Source organism: Symphalangus syndactylus, chromosome 16 (genome assembly GCF_028878055.3).
Source record: "Symphalangus syndactylus isolate Jambi chromosome 16, NHGRI_mSymSyn1-v2.1_pri, whole genome shotgun sequence".
Taxonomy (NCBI): Eukaryota; Metazoa; Chordata; class Mammalia; order Primates; family Hylobatidae; genus Symphalangus; species Symphalangus syndactylus.
The window spans coordinates 44,049,167-44,076,765 of record NC_072438.2 but is presented as its reverse complement, the minus strand read 5'-3'; the positions used below and the strand labels follow the sequence as shown (position 1 = coordinate 44,076,765).

General features: G+C 39.3%; 1 protein-coding gene and 1 long non-coding RNA gene across 5 annotated transcripts in view; one reads left to right on the top strand and one right to left on the bottom strand.

The window, feature by feature from the left end:
- Positions 1-27,599, bottom strand: part of NWD2 (NACHT and WD repeat domain containing 2) — a 217,750-nt gene that overhangs the window by 105,490 nt on the left and 84,661 nt on the right. Inside the window, exon 3 of one of the 2 annotated variants that reach the window (XM_055245994.2) lies at positions 464-580. In XM_055245994.2, coding sequence (XP_055101969.1) covers positions 464-580 — 117 coding nt within the window. Of the gene's footprint in view, positions 1-463; positions 581-27,599 lie in introns of those variants that run through there. The other variant, XM_063619778.1, reaches the window with a different exon arrangement.
- LOC129464595 (uncharacterized) overlaps positions 22,323-27,599 on the top strand; it is a 106,703-nt gene continuing 101,426 nt past the window's right edge. For 2 of the 3 annotated variants that reach the window (XR_008651643.1, XR_010116344.1), the window contains exons 1-2: positions 22,392-22,486; positions 25,785-25,847. This is a non-coding gene — a long non-coding RNA (uncharacterized lncRNA). Of the gene's footprint in view, positions 22,487-25,784; positions 25,848-27,599 lie in introns of all 3 variants that reach the window. The other variant, XR_010116343.1, reaches the window with a different exon arrangement.

The following is a 27,599-nucleotide window of genomic DNA, read 5'->3' as shown; positions in this document are numbered from 1 at the left end:
CACAGGGCACCATTTGCTACTGGCAGATGAGACATAGTATATTTGATTTACTTTAACAATGTTTCAGCCATTTTGTTAAAAAATGCCAGAAATTCTAGTGTTAAGAAATAGAAGCACTATGATGGAATATATTATACAATAAGATAAGAAAACCTAGGATAATTATTGTAGGTCTGAAAGAGTAATCCTTATTGTTGATCACAAGGTGTTGTAGAAATTGTTGTCAAACCCAAGTCAATCCCTTTGATTACCATTTCAAATTATTCACCGTTAATTTGCAGCACTTCTTATGGAAAGTTGTAGCTTTTTGTTCTCACACATTGAGAGCCAGGAGACAGCTTAAAATAGACATAAAAAAGTCTTTTTCCCCCTCATTTAAAAAGCCCCTTATGAATCACAAATCAGCAATAATTCTCACATTCATCTAAAAATTAATATGAAGCATTAGTTTTTTTATACCCACAACAAAACATGGACCTGCAGAAGTTTTCAAGCAATCCTCCAGCAGCTTCATGCGGGTCTTCTGGAGCTCTGGGCTGTCCCAGTCATCTTCTTCCACTCCCCAGTACAGATCTATGACCTGGGGACAAATGGATGAAGAGCATTAGTTTACCTGTGGGCTTTGTTCTGATTTACAGTGTCAAGCTAATGTGACTTTTAACTTTTCTCTTTCCAGCATGTTTTCTCTTACAGAGGGGAAGTGATTTTTAAGATCCATTTAGAGAGATTTTTCATTCCATGATGAGTTGGGAATGAACCTTATAATTTCTTATTTTGTTTCTGATTATACTGCTGACATGGGCCCAGAGAAAATGAAATGCTAACTGTTGAAGGTTTTGGATCATGGGCTTTTGTTGTCTTGAAATGGAAACAGAATTTTAAGGTTTGAAGCAGCTGGGATGAGGTTACCATCGTACTTAAGACAATTAAATCACCAAATGTATGTTACCATAAGTATTAATTTGAGAAAGGAAAACCATAATCAATATTACTATATACTGATTTCAAGTCAAACACCTACATTTCTTAAAAAAAAAGCCCTGTCATTATCACACTTTATCATATGAGGAGAGATATTTTGCTTATGTCTGTTTTATCTGTAAGCAGTTTGGCTTTCATCAATATATATCTGAAAAACATGTACTGGCAAAAAATGAAAGGTATGCCTTACAGAAAAGCAAGGATAATAGGATCCTCTATCTCCCTACTTCAAAGACTAGTAAGGAAGATTCTGGCAGTCTGTAACAAACTTTTACAAGTTCACTCTTTGAAAAGGGGTATGGAGAGCATCATGGATTTCATTACCTTCACTCAGCTGCTATCTGCATAAAGTAAATGTTCCCAGTTGTAGGTTTGAAAATTTCTTCTTTTTCTTTCCTTGCTTCCCACAAGCAGAAACAAGACCCTCCCTACTCTTTTCCTTCTGCTTGCACGGCATTTGGTGAGATGGAAGCTCAGAGTATGAGTTTCCCCTTGTGGCCCCAGCAGATCCTGGGGACTTTGTGTGATTCTCATTTCTTGGCTATGGGCCCCCACAGATCTGGCTTGTTCCAGGTCTTTGTCTAAGTGCATTTGAGTGTTTTAGAAGGCTGATAAATAAATGACAGCTCTTTAAAAAATATTCTCATGGCCCATTCCATGGGTTTTATCATATATGAAAATATCGGCATTTTGATTTTGGGGGCTCTATGCTTTAATATGTCTTACAAAGTTTAATCACACAATACGAAGAGAGGTGACATCAAAGAAGGTAACTTCATTATCCAATCTGAGAGCCTCAAGCTGGGGCTACTTAAAAGTAAATATAAATCAGTAAAAATTAAAAAAATTCAGTTCCTCAAGTGTTCAGTAGCCCCATACTGGCTCTTATGTTGGACAGAGGAGATACACAGTATATTTCACATCATAGTAAATTCCACTGGACAGAGCTATAAATTACTGAGCTTCAGAAGAGCACAGAAATCATCTAGTAATAAATGAATAAACAGGGCTATAAAATAGTCTAATTTGTTAAATAATGGACAGCCCATAATTTGCAAAGGGTCATGCTTCCAGAAAACGAAAAAGTAAAGAAAACATTTATGGCTTATCTGTTGTTAATCTTTCCAGGTGTTTTACATGCCACAGAGTACCTTTTGGTAAATTAATATCCTGCCACACTAGGATTTGTTTCTAATGTTTTCAAATACAAAAGATGAACTTTTCCATCTCACCATCCTTGGGAAGGATATCCCCAGAGCTGCTGCAAATACTGAGGAAGTGTCTCCCTCAGTGGAAACAGAATCCCCTTCACATGCTACTCTGGCCTCCTGTCCTGAGAAGGACAATAATAGCCTTGGTTGAACAATGGGTTAAGAAAAGCTGGCAAGTAGACTGCCTCTCTAGGTTCCTCCTCTCTGGGCAGGGCAACGCTGAAAGACAGGCAGCAGCCCAGTCAGGGGCTTATAGATAAAACTCCCATCTCCCTGGGACAGAGTGCATGGGGGAAGGGGTGGGAGTGGGCACAGCTTCAGCAGACTTAAACGTTCCTGCCTATCGGCTCTGAAGAGAGCAGTGGATCTCCCAGCACAGCTCTCAAGCTCTGCTAAGGGACAGACTGCCTCCTCAAGTGGGTCCCTGACCCCCCATGCCTCCTGACTGGGAGACACCTCCCAGCATGGGTCGACAGACATCTCATACAGGAGAGCTCCGGCTGGCATCTGGCAGGTGCCCCTCTTGGATGAAGCTTCCAGAGGAAGGAACAGGCAGCAATCTGTGCTGTTCTGCAGCCTCTGCTGGTGACACCCAGGCAAACAGGGTCTGGAGTGGACCTCCAGCAAACTCCAGGAGACCTGCAGCAGAGGGGCCTGAGTGTTGGAAGGAAAACTAACAAACAGAAAGGAATAGCATCAACATCAACAAAAAGGATGTCCGCACACCCCATCCTAAGGTCACCAGCATCAAAGACCAAAGGTAGATAAATCCACAAAGATGAGAAAAAACCAGTGCAAAAAGGCTGAAAATTCCAAAAACCGAATGCCTCTTCTCCTCCAAAGGATCACAACTTCTTGCCAGCAAGGGAACAAAACTGGGTGGAGAATGAGTTTGGTGAACTGACAGAAGTAGGCTTCGGAAGATGGGTAATAACAAACTCCACCAAGCTAAAGGAGCATGTTCCAACCCAATGCAAAAAAGCTAAGAACCTTGATAAAAAGTTACAGGAACTGCTAAGTAGAATAACCAGTTTAGAGAAGAACATAAATGACCTGATGGAGCTGAAAAACACAGCATGAGAACTTCGTGAAGCATACACAGGTATCAATAGCTAATTCGATCAAGCAGAAGAAAGGATATCATAGATTGAAGATCAACTTAATGAAATAAAGCATGAAGACAAGATTAGAGAAAAAAGAATGAAAAGAAACAAACAAAGCTTCCAAGAGTTATGGCACTATGTGAAAAGACCAGACCTAAGTTTGATTGGTATATCTGAAAAGTGACAGGGAGAATGGAACCAAGTTGGAAAACACCCTTTAGGATATTATCCAGGAGAACTTCCCCAACCTAGTAAGACAGGCCAACATTCAAATTCAGGAAATACAGAGAACACCACACAGATACTCCTTGAGAAGAGAAACCCAAAGACACATAATCATCAGATTCACCAAGGTTGAAATGAAGGAAAAAATGTTAGGGGCAGCCATAGAGAAAGGTTGGGAAAGGGAAGCCCATTAGACTAACAGCAAATCTCTCTGTAGAAACAAATACAAGCCAGAAGAGAGTGGCAGTCAATATTCAACATTCTTAAAGAAAAGAATTTTCAACCCAGAATTTCATATCCAGCCAAACTAACCTTCATAAGAAAGGAGAAATAAAATCCTTTACAGACAAGCAAATGCTGAGAGATTTTTTCACCACTAGGCCTGCCTTACAAGAGTCCCTGTAGGAAGCATTAAATATGGAAAGGAAAAACCAGTACAAGCCACTGTAAAAACATACCGAATTGTAAAGACGACTGACACTATGAAGAAACTGCATCAACTAATGGGCAAAATAACCAGCTAGCATCATAATGATGGGATGAAATTCACATATAACAATATTAACCTTAAATATAAATGGGCTAAATGCCCCAATTAAAAGACACAGGCTGGCAAATTGGATAAAGAGTCAAGATCCATCAGTGTGCTGTATTCAGGAGACCCATCTCACGTGCAAAGATATAGATAGGCTCAAAATAAAGGGATGGAGGAATATTTACCAAGCAAATGGAAAGCAAAAAGTAAAACCAATCCTAGTCTCTGATAAAACAGACTTTAAACCAACAAAGATCAAAATAGACAAAGAAGGGCTTACATAATGGTAAACGGATCAATGCAACAAAAGCTAACTATCCTAAATATATAGGCACCCAATACAGGAGCACCCAGATTCATAAAGCAAGTTCTTAGAGGCCTACAAAGAGACTTAGACTCCCACATAATAATAGCGGGAGATTTTAACACCCCTCTGTCAATATTAGACAGATGAATGAGACAGAAAATTAGCAAGGATATTCAGGACTTGAACTCAGCTCTGGACCAGGGGATATGCACCCAATACAGGAGCATCCAGATTCATATATATGCACCCAATACAGGAGCACCCAGATTCATAATGCAAGTTCTTAGAGGCCTACAAAGAGACTCAGACTCCCACATAATAACAGCGGGAGTCTTAAACATCCCTCTGTCAATATTAGACAGATGAACAAGACAGAAAATTAACAAGGATATTCAGGACTTGAACTCAGCTCTGGACCAGGGGACTTAATAGACATCTACAGAACTCTCCACCCCAAATCAACAGAATATACATTCTTCTCAGCACCTCATCACACTTACTCTAAAATTGACCACATAATTGGAAGTGAAACACTCCTCAGCAAATGCAAAAGAATGGAAATCATAACAAATAGTCTCTCAGACCACAGTGCAATCAAATTAGAACTCAAGATTATGAAACTCACTCAAAACCGCACAACTGCATGGAAACTGAACAAACCGCTCCTGAATGACTACTAGGTAAATAATGAAATGAAGGCAGAAATAAAGATGTTCTTTGAAACAAATGAGAACAAAGACACAACATACCAGAATCTCTGGGACACAGCTAAAGCAGTGTTTAGAGGGAAATTTATAGCACTAAAATGCCCACAGGAGAAAGCAGGAAAGGTCTAAAATCGACACCCTAACATCACAAGTCAAAGAACTAGAGAAACAAGAGCCAACGAATTCTAAAGCTAGCAGAAGACAAGAAATAACTAAGATCAGAGCAGAACTGAAGGAGACAGTGACACGAAAAACTCTTAAAAAAATCAATGAATCCAGGAGCTGTTTTTTTGAAAAGATTAACAAAATTGATAGACTGCTAGCCAGATTAATAAAGAAGAAAAGAGAGAACCAAATAGACACAATAAAAAATGATAAAGGGGATATCACCATTGATCCCACAGAAATACAAACTACCATCACAGAATACTATAAACACCTTTTGCAAATAAATTAGAAAATATAGAAGAAATGGATAAATTCCTGGACACATACAGCCTCCCAAGTCTAAACCAGGAAGAAGCTGAATCCCTCAATAGACCAATAACAAGTTCTGAAATTGAGGCAGTAATTAATAGCCTATGAGCCAGAAATAGTCCAGGACCAGATGGATTGACAGCTGGATCTACTGGGGGTACAAAGAGGAGCTGGTACTGTTCCTTCTGAAACTATTCCAAACAATAGAAAATGAGGGACTCCTCCCTAACTTATTTTATAAGGCCAGCATCATTCTGATACCAAAACCTGGCAGAGACACAACAAAAAAAGAAAATTTCATGCCAATATCCTTGATAAACCTCGATGCAAAAATCCTCAATAAAATACTGGCAAAACAAATCCAGCAGCACATCAAAAAGCTTATCAACCAAGATCAAGTCAGTTTCATCCCTGGGATGCAAGGCTGGTTCAACATACGCAAATCAATGTAACCTATCACATAAACAGAACCAATGTCAAAAACCACATGATTATCTCAATACACGCAGAAAGGGCCTTCAATAAAATTCAACACCCCATTATGCTAAAAACACTCAATAAACTAGGTATTGATGGAATGTATCTCAAAATAATAAGAGCTATTTATGACAAACCCACAGCCAATATCATACTGAATGGGCAAAAACTGGAAACATTCTCTTTGAAAACTGGCACAAGACAAGGTTGCTCTTTTTCATCACTCCTATTCAACATGGCATTGGAAGTTCTGGCCAGGGCAATCAGGCAAAAGAAAGCAATAAAGGGTACTCAAATACGAAGAGAGGAGGTCCAATTGTCTCTGTTTGCAGATGACATGATTGTATATTTGGAAAACTCCATCGTCTCAGCCCAAAAACTCCTTAAGCTGATAAGCAACTTCAGCAAAGTCTCAGGATACAAAATCAATGTGCAAAAATCACAAACATTCCTATACACCAATAATAGAGAAACAGAGAGCCAAATCATGAGTGAACTCCCATTCACAATAGCTACTAAGAGAATAAAATACCTAGAAATACAACTTACAGGGGACGTGAAGGACCTCTTCAAGAAGAACTACAAACCACTGCTCAAGGAAGTAAGAGAGGACACAAACAAATGGAAAACATCCCATGCTCATGGATAGGAAGAATCAATATCATGAAAATAGCCATACTGTCCAAAGTAATTTATAGATTCAATGCTATCCTCATCAAGCTATCATTGACTTTCTTCACAGAATTAGAAAAAACTACTTTAAATTTCATATGCAACTAAAAAAAGAGCTCACGTAGCCAAGACAATCCTAAGCAAAAAGAACAAAGCTGGAGGCACTGCACTACCTGACTTCAAACTATACTACAAGGCTACAGTAATGAAAACAGCATGGTACTGGTACCAAAACAGATATATAGACCAATGGAACAGAAAAGAGGCCTCAGAAATAATGCCACACATCTACAATCATCTGATCTTTGACAAACATGACAAAAACAAGCAATGGGGAAAGGATTCCCTATTTAATAAATGGTGTTGGGAAAACTGGCTAGCCATATGCAGAAAACTGAAACTGGATCCCTTCCTTATAACTTATACAAAAATTAACTCAAGATGTATTAAAGTCTTAAATGTAAGACCTAAAACCATAAGAACTCTAGAATAAAACCTAGCCAATACCATTCAGGTCATAGGCATGGGCAAAGACTTCATGACTAAAACACCAAAAGCAATGGCAACAAAAGCCAAAATTGACAAATGGGATCTAATTAAACTGAAGAGCTTCTGCACAGCAAAAGAAACTATCATGAGTGAACAGGCAACTACAGAATAGGAGAAAGTTTTTGCAATCTATCCATCTGACAAAGGGCTAATATCCAGCATCCATAAGGAACTTAAACAAATTTACAAGAAAAAAAAAAAACCAACCCAATCAAAAAGTGGGCAAAGGATATGAACAGACACTTTTCAAAAAAGAAGACATTTATGCAGCCAACAAACATGAAAAAACAGCTCATCATCACTGGTCATTAGAGAAGTGCAAATCAGAACCACAATGAGATACCATCTCATGCCAGTTAGAATGGTGATCACCAAAAAGTCAGGAAACAACAGATGCTGGAGAGGATGTAGAGAAATTGGAATGCTTTTACACTGTTGGTGGGAGTGTAAATTAGCTCAACCATTGTGGAAGACAGTGTGGTGATTCCTCAAGGATCTAGAAACAGAAATACCATTTGACCCAGCAATCCTATTACTGGGTATATAACCAAAGGATTATAAATCATTCTACTGTAAAAACACATGCAAACATATGTTTATTGTGGTAGTATTCACAATAGCAAAGACTTAGAACCAACCCAAATGCCCATCAGTGATAGACTGGATAAAGAAAATGTGGCACATATACACCATGGAATACTATTCAGCCATAAAAAAGGATGAGTTCATATCCTCTGCAGGGACATGGATGAAGCTGGAAACCATCATTCTCAGCAAACTTACACAGGAACAGAAAACCAAACACAACATGTCTCACTCATAAGTGGGAGTTGAACAATGGGAACACATGCACACAGGGAGGGGAACATCACACACAGAGGCCTGTTGGGGGGTGGGGTACTAGGGGAGGGATAGCATTAGGAGAAATACCTAATGTAGATGACGGGTCGATGGGTGCAGCAAACCACCATGGCACGTGTATACCTATGTAACAAACCTGCATGTTCTGCACATGTATCTCAGAACTTAAAGTGTGTGTGTGTGTGTGTGTGTGTGTGTGTGTGTATAAATTAACCACAGGCAAGTATCTTAAAATTCAACAACAAAAAAAAAAAAAAAAAGAAAAAGGAAAAAGACAAGCTGGCAATTGTGAGAAGGGATGGCTTCACTGGTTGGTCATGGCCTGGAATTCACTGGGCTTTACCCAAATGGGTGTGGTCACCATGTCAGGGTCCGTCCCCAAGGGTGGTAGGACCTCATGTCTTCTCTGCCAGTTTTTTGATCCATGCCTCTGGGACAGAAGGAGAGCAAGAATCAGGGCAGGTTCTTCTTTGTGATGTTTGTGTGGCTTGTCCGTGGAGGAGGTGATTTATGTGGGAAAACTAAATGGCTGAGGCCATTAGTATGTTAAAGAACTTGTTAAATGTTGAATGTTGACGAACTCGTTAACAGTTGAATATCAAAGAACTAGGCTTGTTTAGAGTTAGCCAACTGGAATCAACTTACTCTTATTTTCTGGTTCTCTTTGGACTGGGTTGAGACCAAAGCACCACACAGCTTCTTAGTTCCAGATCCTTATGGGACTGCCACTAGGGATCATACTCCATTTTTGTATGATTTTAAAAAGCACTTGTTCCTCTAGTCACGTTACTTCTAGCTACCAGAAAATTGTTATAACATACTGAAATCATAATTGTTATACTGAAATCATTAAATCATTAAAAGACCATCTGCCAATAACTCATCAAAACAAATATACGAATCCACTGCAATGTGTATGGCACCGTTTAGTTGTGCCATGCACAAACCAAGAACTATACACATAATCTCGTCTTGATTCTTTTGGCTGACACCATTTGGATACGGTTGAGGAAGGTCTTATTTAGAGCAAATAAAAAATGGTAAATATGAAGGTTAATTTAAGAAAAGCTATAAATATATACTTGCTCTTCTCTGATCTTTAAATGTCATACAATTATATAAAGTAATAATTATAACAGTATGCTACTGAATTTGTAACATACCTAGCTGTAACAGGGATAACAATAATAGCACAAAGGGGAGGAAAAGGAAATAGAGCAATATAGGAATAATCTTTCTACAGTTCACTAGAATTAAATTGGTATAAATTGTAAACAGATCAGATGGTTGTAGATGTGTGGCATTATTAAATTAAATTGGTATAAACTGTATAATTTTAATAAATTAAATTAGTATAAATTGTATAATTTAATTGGTATAAATTAAATTGGTATAAACTGTAAACAGATCAGATGGTTGTAGATGTGTGGAGACTTAAATATCCTACATTCAATAAAGGGAGGAATGACTGGTAAGAAGATATAAAATTAGAAGACTTGACAATACTATAAACAAATTAGAACATATGTCTATGAAATAATCTACCCAGAAACAGCAGAATTTATTTTTCTTAGGCACACATAGGACCTTCTCCAGGATGGAATACATATTAGTTCATAAAACAAGCCTCAATAAATCTAAATAAATTCATATCATACAAAGTATGTTCTCTGAATATGGTGGAATAAAATTATAAATCAATCATACAAAAAAATTTAGGAAATTTACAAATTTGTGGAAACTAATATACTCCTAAATAGTCAATGAGAAAGAAGTCAAAAGGGAAATAAAAAGGATACTTTGAGATGAATGAAAATAAAGGTACAACAGACTAAAATTTATGGGATGCAGCTAAAGTGGTACTGAGAGGGAAATTTGTAGCTATAAACTATAAATGAACTAATCGATGAATTATGTAAGGTTGTAGGATGCAAGATCAATATACAAAAACCTATTTCTATACACTAGCAATGAAAAAATCTATGATGAAATTAAATAAGAGTTCAATTTAAAAGAGCATCAGAAAGAAACAATTCAATTTAAAAGAGCACCAGAAAGAAACAATTTCATTTATAAGATCATTAAGAAAACTTAGGAATAAATTTAACAAAAGAAATGCAAGATTTATACTTTGAAAACAACAGAAAAATTGTTGAAAGAAATCAAAGTAGATGTAAATAAATGAAAGACATTCCATGTTCATAGATTGGGAGACTTAATATTGTTAGGATGGCAATACTCCCCAACGTAACCTACAGATTCAATCCAATCACTATAAATCCCCTAGTTGGTTTATTTGCAGAAATTGACAATCTAATCCTAAAGTTCATATGGAAATTCAAAAAACCCAAGATCACCAAAACAATCTTACAAAAGAAGAATAAAGTTGAAGAATTTACACTTCTAGATTTCAAACTTACTACAAAACTACAATAATTAAGACAGTATAGTGCTGGCATAAGGATAGACATAGCAATCAATGGAATAAAATAGAGAATCCAGAAATAAATCTTCACACATTAAGGTCAACTGATTTTCAACAAGGGTACTAAAACAATTCAATGTCACATCCATAATCTTTTCGACAAATGGTGTTGGGGCAACTGGATATTCACATGCAAAAGAATGAAGCTTAGCCCCTACCTCACACCATGTAAAATTAATTAACTCAACAGAGATCATAAGCATAAATTTGAGAGTCAAAACTATAAAACTCCTAAGGGAAAAACATAGGAGTAGTAGTTTTTTTTTTTTTTTTTTGAGACAGTATCCCTCTGCTGCCCAGGCTGGAGTGCAGTGGCATGATTTCAGCTCACTACAACCTCTGCCTCCCAGGTTCAAGCGATTCTCCCTGCCTCAGCCTCTGGAGTAGCTAGGATTACAGGTGCCCACCACCACACCTGGCTAATTTTTGTATTTTTAGTAGAGACAGGATTTTGCCATGTTGGCCATGCTGGTCTCTAACTCCTAACCTCAGGTGATCCACCTGCCTCGGCCTCCCAAAGTGCTGGGATTACAGACATGAGCCACTGCACCAGGCCAGGAGTAAATCTTTGTGAGTTTGGATTCAACAATAGTTTATTGGATATGATGCTAAAAATACAAGCAACCAAATAAAAAATAAATTGAACTTAAATTTTTTTTTAAATCATGATTTAAATGACACTATCAAAAAGGTTAAAATAGTAAACACAAAATGAAAGAAAACATTTGCACATTATATTTGTATGGATTTTTTGTCTAGAATATATAAAGAACTCCTACAACTCAGTAATAAAAGGACAAATAACTCACTTAAAAATGGGCAAACGATCTGAGTAGACATTTCTCCACAGAATATATATAAATTTCCAACATAAAAAGATGCTTAATATTATTAGTTATCAGTAAGTACAAATCAAAAGTATAATAACACTTCACAAGGTGGCTATAATAAAAAAAGACTGATAATAACAAGTGTTGGCAAGAATGTGGAGACATTGGAACCCTCTCATACATTGCTGATGGGAATACAAAATGGCTCAGCCACTTTGGAAATAGTCTGGCAGTTTCACAAATGGTTAAACAGAGACTTACCACATGACCTGATAATTCTACTACTAGGCATATACTCAACAGAAATGAAAACATATGTCCACATAAAAACTTGTACACGAATGTTCATAGCAGCATTATTCATAACAGCCCAAATATAGAAATAATGCAAATGTCCATCAAGTGATCAACAGATAAATAAGTATGACATAATCCATACAATGGAATACTACTGAGGAATAATAAGTAATGCAATGAAATACATTACAGGCTACCACATGGATGAACCTTGAAAGCATTAAAGAATCCAGTCACAAAAGACCACATATTGTATGATTCTATTTACATGAAATGTACAGAATAGGCAAATCCATAGAGACAAAAAGCAGATTAGCAGTTGCTTAGGGCTAGTGAGGAGGAGATTGGGGTGCTTGGGGAGTCATAGCTAAAGGGCACAGGGTTTCTTCTTGGAGTTATGAAAATGTTCTAAAATTGATTTTCCTAACTATTACACAATTGTGAATGTACTAAAAACCACTGAATCATACACTTCAAGTGGGTGAATTTTTTACATGTGAATTATATCTCAATAAAGCTATTTAAAAAATAATACCATACACATCTATTTGCATTGCAAATACAAAGAACTAACTACATGTGAACCAAATGATCAGGGTAAAAATGTCATAACAGTGCTTTCATTATTTATTTTCCTTTATTTCAAAAGCCAAAGTATCACATCATTTATCTGCCACTGATGGAAGTCTTTTGTAATAGTTTTGCATCTGTTATTTCCTTATAGATTGGCTACCAGTACTGCCCTCGTCCAGGCCTTCATAGCTCCATGTCTTCTTACTTCAGTAACTTTGTTAAAAAATATTCTCCTGGGCCGGGCGCGGTGGCTCACGCTTGTAATCCCAGCACTTTGGGAGGCCGAGGCGGGCGGATCACGAGGTCAGGAGATCGAGACCACGGTGAAACCCCGTCTCTACTAAAAATACAAAAAAAAAATTAGCCGGGCGCGGTGGCGGGCGCCTGTAGTCCCAGCTACTCGGAGAGGCTGAGGCAGGAGAATGGCGTGAACCCGGGCGGCGGAGCTTGCAGTGAGCCGAGATTGCGCCACTGCACTCTAGCCTGGGCGACAGAGCGAGACTCCGTCTCAAAAAAAAAAAAAAAAAAAAAAAAAAAAAAAAATATTCTCCTGCCTCCAGCTTCTCTCCCTTAAGTTGTTCTTTCCCATATGTCTTCATGGGAAAAAAATGATGAAAAAGATAAAAATCAAGCAACCGGGAAGACATTGAGGAAATAAATAAATGAAACAACCAACTCACGCAATACAAAACACCATTTTGGGCAGACAGCTATGCCATATATCTGCATGATCAATAACTGGCAAAAAACACTTGGAACATAAAGTGCTCAACAAGACAAGATTTATTAAATACTTTAAAACATTAAGTTTAGCATTTAGCCTAATGTCCAGGCACTGCAGAGTCTAGAATCTAATTTACTATTTATTGGAATACTAACTTGTTGACAGCATATTTTATGTGTCTTTACTTATTTCATCATTTAAGCATAAAACCTTAGGAAAGTAATTTGATATTACCTTTTTTACTTAAAACCATCTCACTTGTTTTAAAAACTTCTTAGGGAAGCTAATTTATCATGCTTTTTATAATGTGCTAAATTGGTCTAAAAACAAAAAGCCAGCAAATAAAGCCCTAACAAATCTTACGCCTTGAAATCAAACACTGTCATTTAAATATCAAGATTACCTAATAATAAAGCAATCTGTAAAAAACAAATAATCCCAAATTTTTTTCTAAAAAGAGAGAGTCAAATTTGAATTCATAATGGCCTCACACTATCATTTCTTCAGATAGGCTTAGATAATAACTTAAATGTCTTCCAAAATATTTTCTTTCTCCATTTTCCCACACCATAGAATAATATCTCAATGCAAAATGGAAATAAACTATAGAGATAATATAACTGATTTTTGAAAACAAATTCAGCACTGAAACGAAGGCTATCCTTCAAAGGTATTACAATGGAAGGCTACACATTTATTCCAATGATTGTACACAAAATAATCTTGTCGCTTTGTACTTGAATTTTGTTTTGATTAAAAATGGTATTTCTCCAGCCTTACTGGCCTTTATATATATATAACACACAGCTTTTAAAAGACCTGTAGCTCTTTCAAGAAAATAAAATCTTTTCTTATTAATAAAAGGATTAACATCTGCTACCACTAAAAGTATTCAAGAGTACAGAGCAGATTCAGAAAGCTTTGAACAGCAAGAAGATTGTTGTACTAAGGACATAGCTTTCTAAGGTCAATAAAGTGGTGGAGATGGCACTCCTTATAATTTGTTTTAGTATTTATGTCCCATTTCTAGAATGCTTATCTCACAGAAGGTAGTAAGCAGAGAAGTCTTAAAACAGATTAGCATTGTCAGATACTATTTACCAATGGTAAGTTATGGTTTATACATGTGATATAAGCCATTCTCTGGGTAGAACGACTTGCCCCAGATGCAAATATCTCAAGGAAAATCCCAGGTCCTCATCTTCAATGGCTACATTTTACTAGAACTATTGTGAATACTGAGTTCAGGTCACTTGCAATTATTCCCTTGATTATGAGACATATGACAGTTATATAGGAGGGCATGATTAAAACAGGCAATAAACAGATCCTCAGTTAAGCCCAGAAAGGACTGACTGGCCTCTGGTGTCATACACAATCACTAGAAAGAAGGAGACCAACAATATGAGGTTGGATGATGCTTCATCCAAAGCCTTCTGCAGACGACTAACTGCCTAGACCTGATGCCCCTGTGTCTTGAAAGATTTAGCTTCTGGACATTCCTAATATAACATGATAGTAAGGAAGAACTGAACCCTTGACCATGAACCAAGGTAGGGCCTCTATCTATGAAAGCTTAATGAACATGGAGAAAGAGAGAAGGGACCAGGAGTTTTGAGGGGCAGAGAAGAAGTGGCAAGGTGGAAGTTGTTGTGTGTCTGTGATAAGTTGGAAAAATTCACTGCATAAAGGAACTTGAACCAGGCTGCCAGTGGGGACCAGCTTCCTTCAGTGGCAGGACACCTGACCACAAACCATATGCCTTTGTCAGTCTGTTCTGTGTTGCTATAAAGGAATACCTGAGACTGGGAAGTTTATAAAGAAAAGAGGCTTATTTGACTCATGATTCTACAAGGCTGTACAAGCATGGCGCCAGCATCTGCTTGGCTTCTGATGGGGCATCAGGAAGTTTTACTCATGGTGGAAGGCAAGAGGGAGCAAGTGAGTCACATAATGAGAGAGGGAGCAAGAGAGAGAAGGGAGGAGCTGCCAGCCTCTTTAAATAACCAGATCTCCTGGTAACTGATAGAGTGAAAACTCACTCATTACCATGGGGAGGGCATCAATGCCGTTCACGAAGGATTCGCCTCTGTGACCCAAACACCTCCCACCAGGCCCCATCCCCAACGTTGAGGATAACATTTCAACATGAGATTTGGAGGGGATAAACATCCAAACCATATCAGTGCCTGAGTGAAAAACCCAGAGTTGGTTCTATTCCTGTCACTGGGATTTTGGCAATCACTATATCTGAGTGTCCTCTGAGTACACATGTACCCGTATTATGACTTCAGCTCCCTAAAGTATCTCCCTGCTTAAATTCTTGCTCCCTCTCACCCATTAGCCACACTGCAGGCAGATGGATCCTTTTAAAAATGCAAATCTGATTACCATAGCTAAGATTTCCTGTTACATAGTCAGAAGCTACATACAGCCACTTATTTACTTCTTAAACTTATGAAATAGGTAAAACTATTAATAATATTCTGTTTTACAGATGAAAATCTGAGGAACGGAGAAGTTAAGTAACTTGTCCAAAGGCACACAGGAAATAAGTAGTAGAGGTGGAATTTGAACCTAGGCTCTTAATGCTATTTTACACCTTCCCTGCTTAAGCTTCCTATCATCCCGAAGATAGTGTCTAGAATCCATGACCTGATTTACAATCTCCTCTGTGATCAGCTCCCTGCCTAACACTTCAAACTCATTTCATGTCATGTTTGCCTTCACTGTTCATGCTCTGGCTATACATACATGCTCTCACACACGTGTACATGTACAACATGTATAAGTATATAGCTTATATATTTACACATGCACATATATTTACATCTCTATGCAAATATAGATATAGATTCTTCTCTACTTACAGTGGGGTTACATCCTGATAAACTGTTGTCAGTTGAAAGTATGATAAGTTGAAAATTCATTTAATACACTTAACCTACTGAACATCATAGCTTAGCCTAGTCTACCTTAAAGGTGCTCAGAACACTTATGTTAGACCACAGCTGGGAAAAAGCATTTAACACAAAGCCAATTTTATAATAAAATGTTGAGTATCTCATGTAATTCAAAGAATACTGCATTGAAAGTGAAAAACAGAATGGTTGTACAGGTACTCGAAGTGCAGTTTCTACTGAATGTGTATCACTTTGAACCATTACAAAGCCAAGAAATCGTAAGTCAAACCATTGTTTGGTTGAGGACTGTCTGTACAAATTTCCACCAATGTGAGAACAAAAGAGGCTGTATGGTATAGCGAGTAGGAGTATGGACACTCAGGCCAAACTACCTTGGTTCAAATTCTGATCCTGCCACTTATTTGCTTCAGGGTCAGAAGCAATTTACTTCTGTATTTCTAAGTTTCCTTACCTAATAAAATGAAGAAGGTAAGATTGATCTCCTAGACTCATGGCAAGGATTGAACAAGTTAATGTATACACAGCACTTAGAATAAGTGTCTGGCAGGTAGTAATTTCTATATACTGTTAGAATTTTCTCTCAAATTTGCCTTTAAAGTATGTTCTCTCTGCCTAGAATATTCTTTTAACCTAGCCATCTCCCACTGCCTAACCTTGAGGATTCACCTTAGACGTCAACTCCTCCACAGGCATTCTTGATGCCTCCAGATGGGCTGAGCTTCTCTCCAACCTTTACACATGCCCAGTGCACTCTGTATTTCCTGGGCTGCAAGCACCACCCTGGTCACTGTTGTTTACAACTGTATGCTCTGCGAGACTGTAAACTCCATGAGGGCAGGCACTCTGTTTTCAATATTATGGTATCATTGCACTCACAACTCTTCCTGGTACAGAGCAGAGGCTCAATAAATGTCTGAATAATAAATAAGGCTCAGGGGAGAAAGTGCCTTAATCTGCCCCTGGGGCTCTGGGGTAGATGTTAATGAGGAGGTAACACATGTATCTGGACTTGAAGGACAGGTACACGGGACACTGTCCTTCAGTGAGGTTAGGTGGGCCTGTTGATACATAGAACAGCTCTGCAAAGACAGAAATGTGACATGGACTGCCCACGTAGAATTGGTAAGGTCACAGTATCATAAATGTGGAGACTTAAAAGAAAACTTAAAGATCTGGTAGAAGAAATACTTATAGATAAGAAAACTGAGGTATGTTACTTTTTCAAGGGACTATAATTATTGACAAAGGGGACTTCTTAAATGAGTGCTCTTTTTAATACATGAAGACTTATCAAAAGGTTTCCCTCTCTCCTATAATAAAATATGAGGATGGAAAGAAATAGGCCATTATCTTCAGTGAAAAACAAAAACAAAAACAGGAACAGAAATTCAAATACCACTTGTTCTAACTTAACCAGTGGGAGCTAAATAATGTGTACACCTGGATATGGACTGTGGAATAATAGACACTGGAGACAGAATGGTGGGCGGGTGAGAGGGTGAGAGGGAATGAGAAATGAGAAATTACTTAATGGGTACAATGTATACTATTTGGGTGATGGCTATGCTAAAATCTCAGACTTTACAACTACTCAATATATCCATGCATTAAAACCATACTTGTACCTCTACATTTATACCAAGAAAGGAAAAGAAATGGCTGCCACGTGCTCAGAATTTGAGAAACGCCTCATGGTGACTGTACTAAATGGGGACATGTAGTCCCCTGCAAAAGGGCAATACTCTCTGAATTCTGTTTATTACAAGATTAATCCTCTTGGGTAATTTTCAGTGTTGGTGTAATCAGACAGCCACCATTTAGCAGAAATAAATGCTCAGCAAAGTTTAGCTGCTCCTGTAAATTCTAGAGCCTCCCACAATGTCACTGCTGTATATTTAGGAGAAGCAATAGGTAGAAGATTGCCTATGAGTACAAAGTAAAGGAAGAACAATAATACTGCCTTGAGAAGTCTGGCATGAGAATTCCAGAAGAGCCATTCCAGGCAGCAGAAATGGTGAGCTGATATTTACAATTAAATTGGAGCAATGAAAGTCAATCATGACATAATGCTTTCCTTCCCTTTTGCCTCTTTGTCTCCCTTCCCCCTTTTTATAAGCTGCCTCACTCACATGGATGGGAGAAGGATGATGTAACATGCTTATAATACTTCTGGGAATGTCAACTTGGTAAGGTCGGTCCAGGCTTTGATGGACATGACTGAAATGTGAAGAGACCTAAACAGGTTGGAGCACTGGCTCTGTGAAATGATGTGTGACTCAACAAAGAGACATGCATTTCACTATTTCACTGCCAAAAGCAGCATCCATTTGATTAGTAGAAAATGGAAAAGGGATGATTAGTTACTTGACAATGTGGAGAAAAGACCAAGGGTAGCACAACAAATCCTGTCAACTATAAAAGCCAGTTACGTATTTTGGTAACTTGTGGAGCAAGATGCATTTTGAGATTCTCAGACAGGAAGACAGTTAAGAGACAGAGGAGAAAAAAACAAAAACACATGTCCAGAGAAGGAGATTGGGCTCAACAGACTAGTCGAGCTGTAGTGAGGGAAGAAACGGTGGAAGAAAGGTGTTACAACTGACAACAGACTTGCAGTGTGACAGTAAATGATTGCCCAATTCAGAAATTATTAGTAAGGCCATGCTAATATAAGACCCACAAAATTTAACTTAACATACAATTTTGATGTGTTGGTTAAGTTAAAGATTTCTAGTTTCTTTATTTGCCTAAAACTAGTTGGCGATTCGTGCCCAATTCTTCATCCTCTGGTTAGCAGGATAAAGTGAACTTTTAGTTCTATTCCATTTAAACCAGAGTTCAAACTGTTGTTTTCAAGGAACTTTAGTTTTCAAGGAACTTTATTTTGTGCTCACTTGCTCTTGGATCAAGATGACGAGCCTCTCAAAAAGGCTTGGTTTCCTCATTGCTTTGCTTTTTTCCCTAAGAAGACATCTGAGCAACCTCATATCCTGAAGGGGAAAAGTGGAACTCTTGGGCCCAGCCCCCAGTGATGCCTACTGGCAGTCACAGCTGGGTTTGGGGCACTGCCAATTACATGATCACACACAATTTATTTGTAAGGTAAAAATCCTGACTCTGACATGTAAAAAATGTGAAAATCCATGCATCTTAGAATCAATGAAATCTGGTAAATATTGTTCAAGGAATATTGTTTGAACAGCTGTGTACAGTTTGGACCAGAGCACATAACCACCACAGGTAGGGAAAGATCAGAAAAAGATTTCCATAGACATTCAGCTGTTAAGAAACGAAAGCTTGTGCAAAGACAGAGATTTTTCAAAATGGAAAGAAAAGGCAAGCTTCGAAGAAACACTGTGGCAGATGAGTCAACCGGAACAGTGGCAGCTTGGATCTAGTTTTAAAGGATGAAAGAATGGACTAAGCCAAGAGTTGAAAGTCTTGAAGACAGGGAAGTAGTAGCACTTGAGAATTCAGAGAGGGAAAAGGAGGATGAGTTCTGTTTTAAACATATTAACATTCAAAAAAAAAGTCAGAGAATTATCCTCACACAACTATGGTGGGGGAGAGAGCTGGAGATGTTGATGCAAAGATTACTCATGTACAGGAGGCAGCTTAAGGAGAAGGTTACACTCTCATTGGGGGTTTAGGGAAGAAGAAAACCAGGTGGACGGGCATGGACCTGTGCTGCCCAAGGAGACATGGAGAGATGGAACCTCAGCAATGAAGAGCTGACAAACCCCAGACCAAATGGGCTGCAGGAGACATCTCTGCCTAGGATAAGCATCCACCCCTTTGGTGCCTTCAGGTGGCATCCAATTGTTATCCTGAGACGGAAAGTAGGTGCGGGCAAGATCTTCCTGCTAGGCTGAGCTGCGAGTTTCTCACACTTCCTTACACACCTAGGAAGCTGACACTTGCCTCTTAGAGTGAAGGAAAAGAGCTGGGACCAGCACACGGAGGAGTTCCTACTCTGAGACCACGCTGTCACGTTTAATTGCAAAGGCGTGTTTGGGCAATTTCTTTTGAAAGCTACATTTTACAAAAGGTAACATATGACACCCACTAAGATGAAGACTGTTAATTTAAGATTCCGAAATAAAAGGGGTTAGAGTTTCCATCATGTGCCTCTCTTGATTTCAAATCAAGCTTCAAGATTAATACAGCAGGCAAATGCATCACTGACCATATGTTTGAGTCTGTTGCGTCATGTATAACAGTCACCTAGTCCTGGTTCTACAGCAGTTTTGAAAGTTGCATTAAGTATTTATTTCAGGTTATATACCCCCTATTAACACAATGCCCAAAAGCAGTCAGATAAAAGAAAAAGTTACTCATTTGACAGGTGGAAAATTTCTTTTTTTTTTTTTTCTTTTTTTGAGATGGAGTTTCACTCTTTTGCCTAGCCTGGAGTGCAGTGGTGCAATCTCGATCTCGGCTCACTGCAACCTCCGCCTTCCAGTTTCAAGCGATTCTCCCGCCTCAGCCTCCCGAGTAGCTGGGATTACAGGCACCTGCCACCACGCCTGGCTAATTTTTGTATTTTTAGTAGAGACGGGGTTTCACCATGTTGGCCGGGCTGGTCTCGAACTTCTGACCTTGTGATCCACCCACCTCGGCCTCCCAGAGTGTTAGGATTACAGGCGTGAGCCATGGCACCCAGCCAAATTTATTTTCTTAATCATTTTCTGGATTTTTAATTTTTATATATTTTTTACACATACAAATGAATTTCCATTCCCACTGTGGCTCCTCTAGTTAAGGCCCCCATGGCTCTCAGCTGGACTTCTGTCACCAGGCAGTCAGGCCATTATCCCATCAGGATGATCCCATCCAGACAGACCCCACTACTATCTAGAGCTTTGCTGTCCAGCCTGGGAGCTACTGGCCACATGCAGCTGGTCAAGCACTAAAATGTGGCCTGTTCAAATTGCAATGTGCTCTGAGCGTAAAATACACTGAATTTTAAAAACTCAGGATAAAAACAAGAATGTAAAATGCCTCATTAATAATTTTCATATTGACCATGTGTTAAAATGATGTTTTAGATATTATCTTAAAATATTAAAATTTTAAAAACCATGTCAGAGAGAGAATAACAAAGAATATCTAAGAAAAACCAGAAAGAATGAAAATATGAAATATTTGGAAATGACCTTCACAAAATATGCTCATTTAAAAAAGATGACTATACTCTTCTTAAAGCTAAAAAAAGACTTGAGCATAAGCAGAAAAAAAATAAAAAAATTTTTGGCAAACAAATTTTATGCTCTTTTATGTTTCCTTTTACTTATTAGAACATGGCTAGTTGGAAAATCTAACATTATTTATGTGGATTGCATCTGTGACTCACATTATGTTTCTTTTACATAGTGCTGGTACAGATTCTCAGCTTCTGGGTCTTAGTCATTTAATCAATAAATTGAAATCGATCAACCATCATTTATTATGGATCTAGTATGAGCCACGTACTATAACAAAGCAATCCCCAAAACTTTTTGGTACCAGGGACCAGTTTTGTGGAAGACAATTTTTCCACAGAGGTAGGGGCATGGTTTGGGGATGAAACTGTTTCACCTCAGATGATCAGGCATTTGATTCTCATAAACAGTCCACAACCTAGATCCCTTGCATTCACAGTTCACAATAGGGATCGTGTTCCTATGAGAATCTAATGCCACCGCTGATCTGACAGGAGGCGGAGCTCAGGCGGTAATGCTGCCGCGCTGCTTACCTCCTGCCCTGTGGCCCAGTTTCTAGCAGGCCACAGTCCAGGAGTTGGGGACCTCTGCTATAACAGATTCTGGTAATATGAAGATATAAATAATGTGATTGCTAACTTCTAAGAGCTCCCAGTTAGTGGGAGAGGGACATTTAAAAATTAATTAAAACAAATAAGACATGCTAGTAAAGATTAGAAATAAAGTACTCTGGAATCTCATAGAAGGACTTTGCTATATTTTAATGAATGAGGAGGAATTTTTCCACTCATTTGCCTGGGAGGCAATTTAAGCCCCCGCCCCCGACCCTCCATCAGAGGGCACAGTGGGTGAGAAAATTCGGGGCGGGTGGGGGAAGGAAACACATCTGGTGAACCAAATGTAGTTCACAAAGGCTAGAACAGGCTGCCTGTGGGAGTCACAGATAAGACCTCAAGAGTAGGCAGGGGTAAAAAAGAACTTGCACATTATGCCAAGAAGCATAGACTGTATCTTGTGGACAAGGGTGATTGGTGTTTAAAAATACCACTGTAGCAATGTTGTGGAGGATGAACCAGATGGGTAAAGTAGATTAAGAGTTTGGTATTAGGGAGGAAAAGGCAGAGATGAAGGAAATGGGAAGTCAGGGTACCCATGGCAACAGTCAAGGTCACAATAATATAGATATGAACAAAAGGAACAGATTGGAGAAGTATTTAGGGAGGTAGAATTGGCAGATCTTTGGGATTTAATGGATGTTAGAGGTAAAGAAAAAAGGAGGTTTATGAACTTTGTGACTAAGACGAACGTAAATACCAGGTGCCCACTAATGAAGTTGGCTATCAGAAGGTTTTCTTAAAGAGTGATATAAAGCTCAGGGGCTGGACTCAGATGGAAATTTCTTTTGAAATGGAAGTGTCCTAAGTATTCAGATCAGCTAAACACCCCCTTTAGAGGTCCCTGCCCTAACTGGATTCAATCTTGGCTCAGTATACCAGCGACCCATGTGGGACAGATTTATGAGTTCAGAGAGTAGAGGGGGAGATTATTTAGAAATCAGAACAGATGTCTTGGGAAAGCTAGGCCTTCAGCTGGATTGTGAAGGACAGGGTGTGGGGTGGCTAGGGGTGAAGAAAGGGTACATCTGATAGGAAGCAAGCATTGAAATAGATATAGTAACTAGAATGTGAGAGTTAGGAATGAGCAATCAGGAAGATGTGCTCAAAGCACAGGCTGAGGATGGACTGGCATGGATTATTTATGTGGGGAAGAATGAAAAATGAAGCTGGAGTTACATTAAAGAGAGATCCTATAGGCAGTGGGAAGCCATTAAAAACTTTTAAGCAAAGAAACTGGCAATATGGCATTTGTTGAATGTCTTGAGGTGGCCTTATTTGGGTTAAATCTGTTTGGTGTTCTATAACCTTGTACTTGAATACTGGTCTTTCTACAGGTTTGGGAAGTTCTGTTATTATCCCTTTGAATACACTTTCTACCCCACTCTATCTCCTCTTTAAGGCCAATAATTCTTAAAGTGGCCCTTTTGAGGCTATTTTCTAGATCTTGTAGGCATGCTTCATTCTTTATTCTTTTTTCTCCTCTGTGTATTTTCAAATAGCCTGTTTTCAGGTTCACTAATTCTTTCTTCTGCTTGATCAATTCTGCTGGTAAGAGACTCTGATACATTCTTCAGTATGTCAACTGAACTTTTCAACTCCAGAATTTCTGCTTTTTTGAAATTATACCAAGTTATTTGTTAAGTTTATCTGATAGGATTCCATATTCCTTCTCTGTGTTATCTTGAACTTCTTTGAGTTTCCCCAAAATGCCTAGTTTTAATTCACTGTCTGAAAGTTCACAATATCCTTGTCAGGATTGGTCCTTGGTGCCTTACCGAACTCATCTGGGGAGATCATATTTTCCTGGATGGTCTTGATATTTGTTGGTGTTTGGGTATTTAAGAGTTAGGTATTTATTGTAGTCTTCACAGCCTGAGCTTGTTAGTACCTGTCGTTCTTGGGAAGGTTTTCTCAGGTATTCAAAGGGACTTGGGTTTGTGATCTAGGTTTTTGGTCACTGTAGCTGTATCTGTATTAGGGAATACTCCAAGCCCAGTAACATGTGGCTCTTCTGCCTTGGTGGTCTTGGATAAGATCTAGAAGAGTTCTCTGGATTACCAGGCAGATACTCTTGTTATCTTCCCTTACTCTCTCTCAAACAGAGTCCCTCTCTCTGGGTTGAGCTTCCTGGAGCTGAGGGAGGGGTGACACAAGCATCCTTATAACCACCACCACTGGGACTATGCTAGGTTAGACATGAAGCCATCACAGCAGTGAGTCCCACAAGGCCCTTGATAACCACTGCCTAGCTACTGCCTACGTTCACTCAAGGACCTAAGGCTTTACAGTCAGCAGGTGGTGATGCCAGCCAGGTTTGTGTCCTTCCCTTTAGGGCAGCAAGTTGTCCTCAGCCCTGGCAGGTTCAGAGATGCCCTTCATGAGGCGGGGCCTGAAGTTGGAAACCTCAGAAATATACCTGATCTTCTATTCTACTGTGGCTGAGCTGATCCCTAAGCCACATGACAAAGTCCTTCCCACTCTTCCCTCCCTTTTCCACGAGCAGAGGAATCTTTTCCCATGGCCACCACTACCCCAAGCTCACAGCAAGTACTTCCTGGCTACTGCCAACATTTACTTGAGGTCCAAGGGCTCCTTGGTCAGCTTGTAGTGAATGCTGCCAGGTCTGGGACTCTCCCTTCAGGGCAATGGCTCCCTGCTATTCCAGGGCAGGTCCAGAAATACCATCTGAGAGCCAAGGCCTGCAACAGGGAACCCCAAGAGCCTGCTTGGTGCTCTGCCCTACTGTGGCCGAGCTGGTACCTAAACTGCCAGATAAATTTCCCTTTATTCTTCCCTCTCCTGTTCTAAAGCAGGAATCTCCCCCTATAGCCACCACAGCTGGGAATGTGCTGGGTCATGCCCATTAATAACCAGCACGTCTCTGAATGTCACCCAAGGCCCATGGTGAGTAATGCCTGGGTATTACTGCTGATTATTCAGAGCCCAGGATTGGTCCTTGGTGCCTTACTGAACTCATCTGGGGAGATCATGGCTCTTTAGTCAGCAAGTGATGAGTCCTGCCAGGACTGGGTCCTTTTTTTTTTTTTTTTTCAAGGCAGCAGGTTACCTTCTAGCCTAAGGTGTGTATAAAAATGTCATCTGGGAGCTAGGGCCTGGAATGGGGGACTCAGGACTCTGCCCCGTGCATTATCCTACTGTGGCTGAGCTGGTGTCCAAGTTGCCAAAGTCCTCTCTACTCTTTCCTTTCCATTACTCAAGTGGAAGGAAGGAGTGTCTCTCTTAGAGCCGCGAGCTGCACTGCCTGGGTTTGGGGGAGGGGTAGTGCAAGCACTCTCTTGGCCATCTCAGCTGGTATCTTGCTAGTTTGCATGCACCCCAAGTCCACTGGTTCCAAGCCCAGCCCGGCACCAGGACTTGCCAGGAGTTGGAGTCCTTGTGGCCTAGACTGCCTTTCAAGTTCATTCAGAACCCAAGAACACTTTAGCCCATGGTGGCACGGCTTGCCAAAACTCAGTTTCTGATCACTGGAAGGGGTGATTCTCCTCTGACTAGGCCTGGTCTAAATGGGCCTCAGTGGGCACTGGCTGATTTCTGCCCAATGTTGCTTTCTGCTGTGACAGGGGCAGTAAATTCTAATGCAAACTCCCACAATCACTGTACTCTGCCTTCACCAAGCACATAGATTCTTTCTCCGCACCATGTGGCTGCTGCTGGGGGTTAGGGGAGGGATGGCACTGGAAATTCAAGACAGTCTTTCCTACCCTCTTCAGTGCCTCTTCCAGTGATATGAAGTTAAAACCAGGTACTGGGATCACTTAACCTGATTTTTGGTTCTTATGCTATTTTGTGTGGATAATTGTTTAGTTTGGTGTTCCTTTGGGAGGGCAATCAGTGGAAGCTTCTATTTGGTCATCTTGTTCCACGTCCCTTCGTTGACACAATATGACATTTACATAGGATGACTCTGGTGGTATTGTATAGAAGTACTCAAGTAGGGTGGTGGTGTAAGGCAGTTCTGCTGAACACACTTTTACTAAAACCCCACTAAATGCCAAACTCTGTTCCAGGCCCGGGAACTTAAAAACAAACAAGAACCAGCCTCTTCCTCAAGGACTTGCAATCTGCTAGGGGTAAGTAGGAAAATAAACCAATTAGGATGCTTTTTGTTCATCCCATTTTTGAAGCAGTGAGGGTTAGACCAGGACCTCGGCAGAGGGGATGGAGAAGAGTTCCAAAAGCAAGAGTGGATGGTATCTCTGAGTTTATTTATTTATCTCTTTATTTATTGGGTTTTGCACCACCTGCTTTCTCCCCAGGCTGTCTTTACTTTTTTCCAATACATTCTCCTTGTTCTTATTTTCTATCCTCTTCTCTGTAGCTGGAGGCCCTTAATAAATACCTGCAAATCAAATAACATTATTTAAATACCATATCTTTTCCTGATGCCCTGGGTGTTCTTTGCTAAGTGGGCTTGATGTTCTTTCCACTGAACTGTTTCCATCCCTGAGTAATCAACCTATATATGTATACATCACATATAGAATTAATCGACGTTTACATAATCGGAGTCTAGTGTATTTTCATCAAATATCTTAGTTTAAATGAAAAAAAAAATAAGGAAAACACTACAGAATAGCCTGCCAAACAGGCACATAGAGAAAAGGTATATGGACTTGCTTAAAATGCATATTAATTTAATTGATATTCTATTAATTTCTATTCTATTCATATTCTATTAATTTAATTGAATAAAGATTGAACTAAATGGATTACTATGTGCAGCTATTTGACTGGCCATTGGGATAAGTTGAATAAGACAATTCCAGGCTTGAGAACATTTGGCACTTATAGGCAGGTGATGAAAAGTTTACTTAACCAGACGACGTTTCATTATCTACACTGCTTACTTTAGTTCTTCCTGTTTGCACTATTTTCCTGCTTTGACCATTCCTTTGCATTGTATTCCACTCATAGAACCTGAGCAAACCTCTTAATGGTAAGTCATATCACCTCACTCTTTCCCTTCCAACTCAATAAAATTCTAAGTCCTTAATCTTGGCCCATGAGGTCTCATATAATCTTACTTTGATGCCATCTGTAATTATTTCCTTCACTCACATTTGGCTTCTTTACTGTTCCATTTTTTTTTTTGAGACAGGATCTCACTCTCTTGTCCAGACTGGAGTGTAGTAGTGTGATTGTTCCTAGAATATTCTAAATACACTTCCACCTCAGACCCTTTTCCTTGTTTCCTATGCCTGGATTCCTCCCCACAACTCCAGACATCCGCATGACTTGCTCCATCACTTTCTGCAGATCTCTGCTCAAATACTGCCTAATCACCGAGTCTTTCTCTGACTACCTGGCATGCCCTAACCCTACTTTCTGTGATTTTTAAACTAGAAGCATTTATTCAATAAAATGCATTTATTACCCCTTGGAATCTACATTATCTGCCTCTCCTAACAATGTTAGAAGCTCCTCAGAAGAGGTTCTGGTTGGTTTGCTCCTTTATTCCCAGCACTTAGAATGTTGGTTGCCATGTGGTCAGCACTCAACAAATACTTCTTGAATGAACTGGATGGATTATCGGGAGTTATGCATTGAATTTCAGAGAAGCAAAGAGGAGGGTACATGGCCTATCTTGGGAGGTATGGGAGGGATCAGAGAAGGCTTTCTTTCACAAGTTATATCTGGGCTGGGTCTTCATTCATTCATTTTTTTTTCACATAACCATTCATTCAACAAATTCTCATAGCATTTTCCAATGTGCCAAGGACTATAGGACCAGGAATGCAGTTGTCTTGAAATTCCGTAAAAACAGACAAGCCTCTGTTTTTATGGAACTTATAATCTAGTGGGAGAAAGACAATAAGCAGGCC